The 12,374-nt window shown below is 46.2% G+C and overlaps 1 protein-coding gene across 1 annotated transcript in view; it reads right to left on the reverse strand.

Moving 5' to 3' along the window:
• Positions 1-12,374, reverse strand: part of LYST (lysosomal trafficking regulator) — a 2,674,875-nt gene that overhangs the window by 987,833 nt on the left and 1,674,668 nt on the right. Inside the window, 1 exon segment of the mRNA XM_069234946.1 lies at positions 3,137-3,313. Within this exon segment, the coding sequence (XP_069091047.1) occupies positions 3,137-3,313 (177 nt within the window).

Raw genomic sequence — 12,374 nt, forward strand, 5'->3', positions numbered from 1 at the left:
AGGGTTGAGAACACAAACGGAGGAAAAAAATCCTTTTATGGTTCAAGCTTGAACAGCCTAGAAAGGTGCTCCGTATTCAGCTGAGGAGGATCGCCCCTAAGACCACAGAAGTCTCTGTGTCATGGTACTTAGGGTATGTTCAGTGTGTATGAGACAGAGATACTCAAGAGACTCGTAATATTAGTGCCTACACCATTGCTGGGGGCGCCATGTCATAAGTGTAGGAAAGTACCATCTTGCCTGGCATGTTACCCCCATTTTTACATGTATGTAAGTTTGTTTTTGCCTGTCTCACTGGGATCCTGCTAGCCAGGACCCCAGTGCTCATAGTTTGTGGCCTGAATGTGTGTATCTGTGTAGTGACTAACTGTGTCACTGAGGCTCTGCTAATAAGAACCTCAGTGCCTATGCTCTCTCTGCCTTTATAATTGTCACTATAGGCAAGTGACCACTTTTACCAATTCTAACTGGCACACTGCAACACCCTTATAGTTCCCTAGTATATGGTATCTAGGTACCCAGGGTACTGGGGTGCCAGGAGATCCCTATGGGATGCAGCATTTCTTTTGCCACCCATAGGGAGCTCAGACAAACCTTACACAGGACCGCCAATGGAGCCTGAGTGGAATAATGCACACATTATTTCACAGCCATTTTCACTGCACTTAGGTAACTTATAAGTTACCTATATATCTAACCTTCACTTGCTGAAGGTTAGGTGGAAAGTTACTAAGTGTGAGGGCACCCTTGCACTAGCAAAGGTGCCCCCACATAGCTCAGGGCCCTTTCCCCAGACTTTTTGAGTGCGGGGACACCATTACACGCCTGCACTACACATAGGTCAATACCTATATGTAGCTTCACAATGGTAACTCCGAATATGGCCATGTAACATGTCTAAGATCATGGAATTGTCCCCCAATGCCAAATCTGGTATTGGGGTGCCAATTCCATGCATCCCCAGGGCTCCACTATGGACCCCAGGTACTGCTAAACCAGCTCTCTGGGGTTTTCTCTGCAGCTACCGCTGCTGCCACCCCACAGACAGGGTTCTGCCCTCCTGGGGTCTGGGCAGCCCAGTCCCAGGAAAGCAGAACAAAGAATTTCCTCTGAGAGAGGGTGTTACCCCTCTCCCTTTGAAAATAGGTGTTAAAGGATGGGGAGGGGTAGCCTCTCCCAGCCTCTGGAAATGCTTTGAAGGACACAGATGGTGCCCTCCTTGCATAAGCCAGTCTACACCGGTTTAGGGAACCCCCAGTCCCTGCTCTGGCGCAAAACTGGACAAAGGAAAGGGGAGTGACCACTCCCCTGTCCATCACCACCCCAGGGGTGGTGCCCAGAGCTCCTCCAGTGTGTTCCAGACCTCTGCCATCTTGGATCCAGAGGTGTGAGGGCACAATGGACAGCTCTGAGTGGCCAGTGCCAGCAGGTGAGGTAAGAGACCCCTCCTGATGGGTGCTTACCTGACTAGGTGACCAATCCTCCTCTGAGGGCTATTTAGGGTCTCTTCAGTGGGCTTTTCCTCAGATAACGACTTGCAAGAATTCACCAGAGTTCCTCTGCACCTCTCTCTTCGACTTCTGCCAAGGATCGACCGCGGACTGCAAGAAGACTACCAGCGACATTGTAGCGCCTAATCCTGCCGGCTTTCTTGACTGTTTCCTGGTGGTGCTTGCTTTGGGGGCTGCCCGCCTTCATCCTGCACTGGAAGCCACGAAGAAATCTCCAGGGGGTCGAAAGAATCTTCCCCTTGCTTCAGCAGGCACCAAAAGTCAGCGTCACCGGTACTCTGGGACCCCTCTCATCCTGACGAGCGTAGCCCCTGGAATACAGATGGTGGATCCAAGTGACCCAGGCTGTCCAGTAGTCCAACTGCGACTCTTGGACTTGGTCCCCTTCCTTTGCAGGTCCTCAGGCCCATGAATCCGTCTTCAGTGCTTTGCAGTCTGTTGTGGTCTTTTCAAAATCCTCTATGACGACTTCAGTGTGTTTCTGGGGAAATAGAAGTACTTTACTCCTACTTACCAGGGTCTTGGGGTGGGGTATCTTGGACACCCATAGTGTTTTCCTACACTCCCAGCGACCCTCTACACACTACACTAGCCTAGGGGTCCTTTTGTGGTTCACATTTCACTTTCTTAGTATATGATTTGTGTTGCCCCTAGGCCTATTGCATCCTATCGAAATCATGTTGGGAACAGGCCTTTCCCTTTTCTCTCTACATACACATAGGCAAGAAAAGAGATGCAGGACAGTTTCAATACATTTATTAAAAAGACAGCAATCTATGATAAAATGCATGAGCTGCAATGATTAGGATAATAAAGAATAACAAAATCAGGTCTTATGTACCTAAAAAATAAATACAGGATCACTTGGGAAATGTAGAATCTGACCCGAGGATTCAACTTTCCGAACTAAAACTATTGTGAAAATTAGAGATGCAAATATAAACAACCCCAACATATTGTCATAACTTTAGTATACAATCCCTACCCAAAAGCCTAATCTATAGCCCCTGAGCGAGAGCATGGCAATGTATGCCAAATCTCTCCGTACAGTGTCCATGAGAAGCACACCCCAACCCATCTCCGTTACCTTCGAACAACGTCAGGTCGCCAGTCTCCAGATCAGGATCAGGATCCGTGGCGACACAAAGGCTGAGATCCGCCAAAAACGAGCATGCAACATGGATGGAAATTCAGGCTGGAACCCCCTCTAATGCCCTTTGTACTACAAGATGTTTTTACAGTGGACATGTTTATGTTCAGGCATAGAAGCCTGACATTGCAATGTACCTAAGTGCTAGACTGTTTACGCAGGCTTGGGACCGGCAATAAGAAATATACTTCTGTGTGCCTCGCATTCCGTTTTTGGATTCCAAGGAAAAGAAAATGATGAAAAGTGTGCCCGAGCGACTAACTAAAATGGGCCCACAACATAAGTATGAATAAGAAAAAAGGAACAAAAAAAACATTGTCATGAAATCCTCATGTTCTGTTGCATTTAGTACCGGATGTCAAATTAGGACATTTTCTGTTTGTTATGAGAAACATTTGCTACATACATTGAAATTTGCAATTTTCATTTTTTATACATTGTGTCAGTTAATGGAAAACTGAGTCCATAAACATACCTCTTTGATGGCACTGACAAGGCATGGCTTTGATGGCGCACTGGGCGGAATGTATTTATAGCCAGCCAGTGCCAATTCTTTCATGAACAATCGCGCAGCTGATAACTCTTCACTAGTTAATTCTTCCTTGTGATAATGTACTAACTCATACAAGTAAAGTGCTAATTTCGGCCCATGCTGTTGAGAAAAGAAAGAAGCATGCAAAGAATTCAATATAAATCCACAACAAGTATATTTGACATACACATGACAAAGTAACCTAAATATGACAGGAGAATATTTAAAACTTACCCCACCTGAAAGAAATGAAAAACAGCTACAGTACGCACATGTCCAATTTAGAAATATCAAGTATAGAAAAGGATAGTAAATAGGGTAGGAATATTTAAGTCAGGGAGACAATACCTCAAAAGAACGAGAGCTCCATAATAACATACTTTTGTTGGAAATGAAACAGCAGTTTATGTAAAACAAGGCTTCTCTCTATTCCTAAGTTTTCTGCTCACCAGTTTGTAAGATCTGCTTTTTCCAGATCTGAATAAATCTTCTACAAAGAAATATCAACAAGGTCCTATTGTGCCTCTGAAAGCCCTCCATATACATGACACCAGAAAGTTGCCAGTGGTGAATAAAGCACAGGGAATCTATCAGCCACATTTAACACTTAAAGACAAAGGTGGTTGGACAGCCCCCTCACTGCCTCGAGGCGGTGGAAGTGTTCCCTCTTGTTCTTGCAATCTACATTCTCTGCATGAGTTGCCACACTGCGTCCACGGGGAATTATGTGTGATGGAGTTGCAATCTACCCCTTTAGGGCAACAATACTAGAGCTAAAGACACAAACTAACCAGCCAATTAGGAGACCAAATAATGACAAATATTTCTTGCTCAACTAGGACCTATGAAACCTGATAGTAAACAAGCACTGGCAAAGCCAATAGGTCTTGCCTATGCAACAGCTATTGGCTTTGCCAATGTGTTTTAGCCATGTTGTTCACCAGTGTAGCTGCTGTTCAGCATGGCTAAATGTTAGTGGCATAGAGAAGAGTGGCATTCAGCATCACAGAATGGAATGGCGAAGAGTGTTGCAGAGTGCACTGGCAGAGTGTTATGGATTGGAGTGGCACAGCGTGGAGAAGCCTAAAGTGTCTTACACTGGAGTCACACAGAATAGAGTGGACTGGTGTACAGTGCACTGGCATATTGTTGTGGAGTATAGTGGCATAGATTGAGTTGAGTGATGCAGAGGGCAGTGGCGCAGAGTAGCGTTGAGTGGAATAGAGTGCAGTGGTGTAAAGTAGCATAGAGTGGTGTAGAGTATAGTACCATAGAGTTAAATGGTGTGGAGTAGTGCAGAGTAGAGTGGCACAGAGTTCAGTGGCACAGAATGCAGTGTTGCAGAGTAGAGTGTGAGACTGAAGTGGTGTAGAATGGAATAGAGTGGCGTACAGAGCAGTGGTGTGGAGTACAGTGATGTAGAGTAGAGTGCAGTGGCATAGACTGCAGTGACAGATTGTTGGTGTGTAGAATGCATTGGCGTACAGTGCAGTGGTTAAGAGTAGAGTGCGGAAAAGTACAAGTGACTTAGAGTGGAGTGGCCCAGAGTGGCGTACAGTAGATTATCTTAGAGTAGTGTGAAGTGGCGTAGACTGGAGTAGTGCAGGGTAGAGTGCAGTGGCATAGATTGTAATGGCATCCAGCAGTGGTTCCCAACCTTTTGACTCCTGAGGACCCCACTGAATCACTACTGGAAGCCAGACATTATTAAAGCAATAATTAGCAAACAAATACACAAAGAAGTACATACCAAATACTCAAATTACTAAAGATTTTATTACTTTACACTGAAAAAATATAATGGGAAGGTCGGGCTGGGTCTTAATGACTAACTTTTAAAGATTTGGTTTTAGTTCGGAAAGTTGAATACTCTGGTCAGATTCTACATTTCCCAAGTGATCCTGTATTTATTTTTTAGGTACATAAGACCTGAGAAAACCCTTTTACATAAATATGTTGTGAGGAAAGGAAGTAAAACCCCAAGGGCCTCATCTCCATAGCCACTCTGTTACATGTATTTCATTTGTTTTATAGCATCTCTCATAAAAGTGTAGGGTGTCGGAGCACATTACATAACACACAAACAGAGATAATGAATCATATGTGTGTAAATCAGTGTCGAAAAAATGTTACATAAGGCAAAGGGGATTACAAGGTAAAGGATTCACATGTCATCCATACTGGTAGGCATTTTCTAAGAGTGCTTGGTCTGGAGAAGCATAAACTCAGGATTCAGAACTTAACACAGGGGTTAGCATTTACTTTAATGATAAGAATTTATTTCTACGGAAACAAATCTTTTTAGCAGCATAAGGATAATAAACGACTAGGAAAAAAACTCAACTTTCTAACTTGTGCCATGCCGTTTACATGCAGCTCTTTGATGGCAGTTCATAACTCACTGGGCCGACGGTAAGTTATCAACTGTATAATAGCAAAAGAAGCAGTGTCAAAATCAGTAATACACTGTGCTATGCACATAAAATAATTTTCTTTGATATGTGTTATAAGCGTTTTTTTCAGTAGGCATATTAACCATCTGCGCTACCATAGATAAGTCAAAAATGACACTAGACAAAACTCCCATCTCTCTCCAGCAGGTACATTAATCACCAGAGTTATCTTGGCACTTTTATTTTTTCCTGAAAACTGCTGGATGTAAATGGAATTTTGCTGTGCTTTTAAAACTGGGGAAACATCCTGAACAACTAGGTCTAAACCACTACTTGCCTGAACCACTACTGCTAAACAACTAAAAAGTCTCTACAACTAAGTACTGAACAACTACTGTCTAAACAACAATTTTGCCTGAATAACAATTGCCTGACCAACTAACTTTAAGGTAAGGTTTTCTTTTTGTTTTTTATGGTTTATTAGTTGTTTAGAGTATATATATATATATATATATATATATATATATATATATATATATATATATATATATTAGTTGTTCAGGCAATCGGTATTCAGGCACAATTATTGTTTAGACAGTAGTTGTTCAGTACTTAGTTGTTTTTAGTTGTTTAGCAGTAGTGGTTTAGGCTATAGTTCTTAGGACCTAGTTGTTCTGTCACATATTCTTAAAACTGTTGTAGAAATGAGGAAACAAATATTAAAACACTCACATATTTCTGTCGAGAGGCCCTAGCTGGAGAAATGCCTTCCTGCCGACCCAGGCCTTAAGATGCCTGTGGACCCCCGGGAATGTGTCACAGCCCACTGGGGGTGTGCAGACCACAGGATGGGAAACTTTGGTGTAAAGTGATGCAAAGTGCAGTTGTGCAGAGTGGATTAGAGTGTCGTACAGTATATTGACATGCAGTGCAGGGGCATAGAGTTGAGTGTTACAGTGTAAAGTTCAATGGCACAGAGTGTATTGGCATAGAGTGCAGTAGTGTAGAATGAAGTTGTGCAGCGTAGGCTGGTGTGGTGTACAGTGCAGTGGCGAAGACTGCAGTGTAGTACAGTGGTATAGGGTAGAGTAGAGAGGTATAGCATGAAGTGGTGTAGAGTGCATCTGCATACAGAGGAGTGTTGCAGAGTGCAGTGACGTGGAGTGGTCTAAAGTGGAGTGGTGCAGACTAGAGTGCAGTGATTTGGAATGGTGCAGAGTAGAGTGGACTGGTGTTACAGACAACACATTTTCAATTGAAATCACCTTTACATTTGCACAGACATACAGCTTTACTAATAAAACTATACAGTGCACAGAGAAAAATATGTGGAAATTGCATCACCTAGTTTAATGATTCGTTTTGATCATATTAAAGTATTTGTTTCCAACACATTTCGGAAATAACAAAACATTTGCTTCATTTGTGCGATCCCAATTGTGAACAATCTGAAATACTAACATCGTTCATTTAAATGCTGTCATATGCTAGAAAAATAAACTCCTTCCTAGCCCCAGTATCCATCAAAATTGCCACAAAAATCCTCCCACTTTGAAGCCAGAGAAAGAAAAGTAAACAAGCACTCTTGGAAAACAGCGCCTGACAGTTAACCTCCGCACAGCAAATATGACAAGATAAGAACAAGGATTAAAGGCCTGTTTACACAAAGTGAGTTCATGAAAGAATACAGAAAACATGGTATAAGCAACTGAAGGACTAACTGAACCTGGAGAGCCTAACGAAAATAAAGGCAGCAAATGGAAAGCCAGAAAATGTGAGTTACAAACTACAAAGCCAATGGTAATCAACAAGTGGAACGCACGCCTGGGTCAACTTTGTGAAAGCTTCCAAGAAGTCTTTAGCAAACCAGGCAGCTGCTCTGTCTGGTAGGCAGAGACCTAAAAACAGCCAACTATGGTGATAATGACAAGCATGTAGCACAATAAGCAATATTTTAGATTATAAACAAAGTTAGCAAGCTAGGGTTGCTACCTTTATCACAGAAATAATACCAGCTATTTTTATCTGCATGACCTGGTAATGGACTAACATTGTGTAAAATCTGCATTTATTTTAATACAGCAGTTTTGCCCCCATTTGCTATGAAAGATATATTCAGGAATTACCTACATTACATTAACATCCTCTTCATATTGGTTCATATTTTATTTACTGCTGCCAGTTTATATTTCAAGTAAATAAACACAAGAAAGGCAACCCGGTATACCCTTGTGGGCTTGGGTACTACAATGTAAACAGGTAAGAATGCCAACAAGGGGTATATTTATGCAGATGTTCAATGAATTAAAGTTATTTAATGATGCAAATCGCTAGTATCTGAATCCAATTCAAAATCAAAATCCTAAAGTACAAGTTAATTACCTTCGGTAACAAAATATCTGGTAGAGACATATTCTAGTTGCAGATTCCTTACCTTTGAATTTTCCCCAAGGTGTCAGACTGGATCTGGAGATTTTTCTTCGAGCAATACCCTTGCGCATTGGTAGGTGGCATCGGTCGACTCTGCAGGCATCGTAGGCGTCGTGGTCGCCATGACGACGTCAGTAGTAGTACATAGACACCGCCCTCGCGCAGTGACGTCAGTTTCTTTTAACAACTTTCCACGCCAGAGCGCAGAGCCGCTAAGAACACTGAGATTGGTGTGCCAGAGCTCAGGACCTGAAAGGGGGAATCCCTGTCCCTAGAAATCAGTTCGCAAGTGGGGAGGATGGGTGGGCGGTAAGGAATCAGCAACTAGAATATGTCTCTACCAGATATTTCATTATCGAAGGTAAGTAACTTGTACATCTGATAGAGACTTCTAGTTGCAGATTCCTTACCTTAGAATAGATACTCAAGCAATGCCATCCTTGGTGGTGGGCTGCGAACCAAGATCATACTAGAAAGTCCTGCAGGACTGAACGACCAAAGTATCTGTCTCGACGGACCTGACTATCCAGGCAGTAATGCTTAGCAAACATATGCAGGGATGCCCACGTAGCAGCCTGACAGATATCCAGGACAGGAACTCCGCGTGCTAACGCAGTGGAAGCAGCAGTTGCTCTGGTGGAATGAGCACGCAAGCCTTCAGGAGGTTGCTTCTTAGCCAAAGCGCAGCACATTTTGATGCAAAAAAGCACCCATCGAGAGATGGTACACTTTTGCACCGCCTTCCATTTTTTCGCACCCACATAGCCAACGAAGAGTTAATCGTCCACCCGGAAATCTTTAGTACGACTGAGGTAGAACGCCAACGCTCTTTTTGGGTCCAGATGGTGGAGTCTCTCCTCCTCATGGGAAGGATGTAGGGGTGGGTAGAAGGTAGGCAAAGTGATGGACAGGCCTACATGAAATGGTGTAACCACCTCAGGAAGGAAGGAAGCTCTAGTGCGCAACACTACTTTGTTAGGGTGTACAGACAAGTATGGAGCTTTTGAAGAAAGGGCCTGAAGCTCACTCACCCTGCGAGCAGAGTTGATAGCAAGCAGAAAGACAGTTTTGAAGGTGAGGAGCCGCAAGGGACAATTATGCACTGGCTCAAAGGGGGCACACATCAAATAAGTAAGTACAAGATTAAGATCCCACTGAGGCATGATAAATGGAATGGGAGGAAATAAGTGGGTGAGCCCTTTTAGGAATCTACTCACAATAGGAGATTTGAAGAGTGAGGGCTGATCAGGTAGCCTAAGAAAGGTGGAAATGGCAGATAAATACCCTTTAAGGGTGGCCAAAGCAGAGCCCTGCTGGGCTAAAGAAAGAATGAACAGAAGAACTTCTGACAGAGGGGCAGAAAGGGGATCAACAGATTTGTTGTTACACCATGCCACAAATTTACTCCAACAACAGAGGCGTATACAGTTTTAGTCGATGGATGCCTGGCTGCCAAGATAACATTGCAGACTTCGGGTGGAAGGGCAAAAGCTGTCAACTATTGCCGCTCAATCTCCATGCATGAAGGCGGAGGTTGGACAGGTTTGGGTGCAGAACCGTTCCCTGTTGCTGCAACAGAAGATCCGCCCGAAGAGGCAGTCTGAGTGGAGGATCCATGGACATGCTTAATAGCTCTGGATACCACACCCTTCGAGCCCAGTCCGGAGCCACCAAGATGACTTGGGCCCGGTCATTCCCGATTTTCTTGAGAACTCTGGGCAGAAGAGGGATAGGCGGGAAGGCATAAAGGAGGCCGGTTCTCCACTCGAGACCAAAAGCGTCTCCGAGCGAGTGCCGCCTCGGAAACTCGAAAACACGTAAAACAGCTGACATTGCGCATTCCCTGCAAAGGCGAACAGATCTAACCAAGGCTTTCCCCACTTGTGAAAGAGACCTTTCCCCACTTGTGAAAGAGACCTTGCGCCACCTCCAGATGGAGACGCCATTCGTGATCGACTGTGCGTCGATGGCTGAGTTCGTCTGCTCTGGCGCTGAGAGAGCCCGCCAGGTGTTGAACCATCAGGGTAATGCCCTGATGTTCCAGTCATGTCCAGAGGCGTAGTGCCTCCTGACAAAGGGTCTAGGACCCTACCCCACCCTGTTTGTTGGAGTGCCACATGGTGGTAGTATTGTCCGTAAACACCTGCACCACTTCCCCTTTGAAAGAGGGAAGGAATGCTTTCAACGCAAGCCTGATCGCCCGGAGCTCCAGCAGATTTATATGGAGCCCCGATTCCGCCGGAGACCAGAGGCCTCTGATCTCTGCCTCTCCCATGTGGTCGCCCTAACCCAGAAGTGACACATCTGTCACTATAGAGAGATCTGGTTAGGGAAGGGAGAGGGATCTGCTGTTGACCCAATTTTAGATTCGAAAGCCACCACTGTAGGTCTTTCGCAGTCCCCTCCAAGATCTGGACCATGTCGGAGAGATTCCATTCATGCTGCGCCCACTGGAACTTCAGGTCCAACTGCAGAGCCCGCAGATATCATCTGGCATGTGTTACTAGCAGGAAGCAGGAGCCCATGAGGCCCAGCAGCCTCAGAGTCAGTCTCACTGAAACCCAAGACCAATGCTGAAAGATTGGGATCATAGCCTGAATGTCTTGGACTCGCTTTTTAGGAGGATAAGCCCGAAACAGCACTGTGTCCAGAACAGCTCCCATGAAAGGGAGGTCTGAGAAGGAGTCAGGTGTGACTTTGGCACGTTTATAGTGAACCCCAGTGTGTGCAGGAGGTTCGCCGTAGTCTGAAGCTGGGAGCCGTATGTCTGGGGCGAGTGCGCCTTCAACAGCCAGTTGTCGAGGTAGGGGAAGACTGAGACCCCTAACCTGCGCAGATGAGCTGCAACCACCGCCATAACTTTCGTGAACACCTGAGGGGCGCATGCAAGGCCGAAGGGGAGCACGGTAAACTGAAAGTGCTCGTGACCTACCACGAATCGTAGGTAACGTCTGTGGGCAGGCAGGGTGGGGATGTGGAAGTAAGTGTCCTGCAACTCCAACGCTACTATCCAGTCTCCTGGGCCTAAGGCAGACAGAACCTGAGCCAGGGTGAGCATTTTGAATTTCATCCTTTTTGAGGAAGTAGTTCAGGTCCCGAAGGTCTAGGATAGGACATAAGCCCTTGTCCTTCTTTGGTATCAGAAAGTAGCAGGAATAACAACCACAACCTACTTCTGGCACAGGGACTCTTTCAATAGCTCCCTTGGCCAAGAGAGCCGCGACTTCCTGGTGGAGAAGCACCAAATGATCCTCGGGAAGATGATGAAAGGATGGTGGCATGTGTGGTGGTGCAGATTCGAAAGGGAGGGAGTAGCCCTTCCAAATGATCTGCAAAACCCACCCGTCCATGGTGATATGTTCCCCGTGGGGCAGGTAATGGCGGATCCTGCCACCAAGAGTGGGGGGATGGAATAGGAGGGTTTGGAGGCTGCAGCGGGGGCAGAGGTGTACCGGACAGACCTCTGGTTCCCTGTCCCACGGCCACGTGGGATTCTGCGTCCTCGGCCACGCATAGGCTGGCCAGCGTGTGTGGCACGGTGGCTGGGTAGAGGACGCAACAGGGTGCCCCCTGCCTTGTCCACGAAAGGGACAAAAAGCAGACTGTGGTGGGCGAGTGGCTGAGGAAAGACCGAGGGACCGAGCCGTAGCCCGGGAATACCTGAAAAACTTCCGCCCCATCTCTCTTCTACCTTTCCCAGCCAAGGTAATAGAAAAGACCGTCAACAAACAGCTGACCACCTTCCTGGAAGACAACAACCTGCTCGACCCTTCACAAACCGGATTCCGAACCAACCACAGCACGGAAACCGCCCTCATCTCAGTCACAGACGACATCAGAACCCTGATGGACAACGGTGAAACAGTCGCCCTCATTCTCCTCGACCTCTCGGCTGCCTTTGACACCGTCTGTCACCGCACCCTAATCACCCGCCTACGCTCCACCGGGATCCAAGGCCAGGCCCTGGACTGGATCGCCTCCTTCCTCGCTAACCGCTCCCAAAGAGTTTACCTCCCTCCGTTTCGCTCAGAACCCACCAAGATCATCTGCGGCGTACCTCAAGGCTCATCGCTCAGCCCAACACTCTTCAATGTCTACATGAGCCCCCTCGCCGACATCGTACGCAAGCACGACATCATCATCACCTCCTACGCCGACGACACCCAACTTGTACTCTCCCTCACCAAGGACCCCGCCAGCGCCAAGACCAACCTACAAGAGGGTATGAAGGACGTCGCAGATTGGATGAGGCTCAGCCGCCTAAAGCTGAACTCTGAAAAAACGGAAGTCCTCATCCTCGGCAACACCCCGTCCGCCTGGGACGACTCCTGGTGGCCCACGGCCCTCGGCACCGCACC

The sequence above is a fragment of the Pleurodeles waltl genome, chromosome 5 (genome assembly GCF_031143425.1).
Source record: "Pleurodeles waltl isolate 20211129_DDA chromosome 5, aPleWal1.hap1.20221129, whole genome shotgun sequence".
Taxonomy (NCBI): domain Eukaryota; kingdom Metazoa; phylum Chordata; class Amphibia; order Caudata; family Salamandridae; genus Pleurodeles; species Pleurodeles waltl.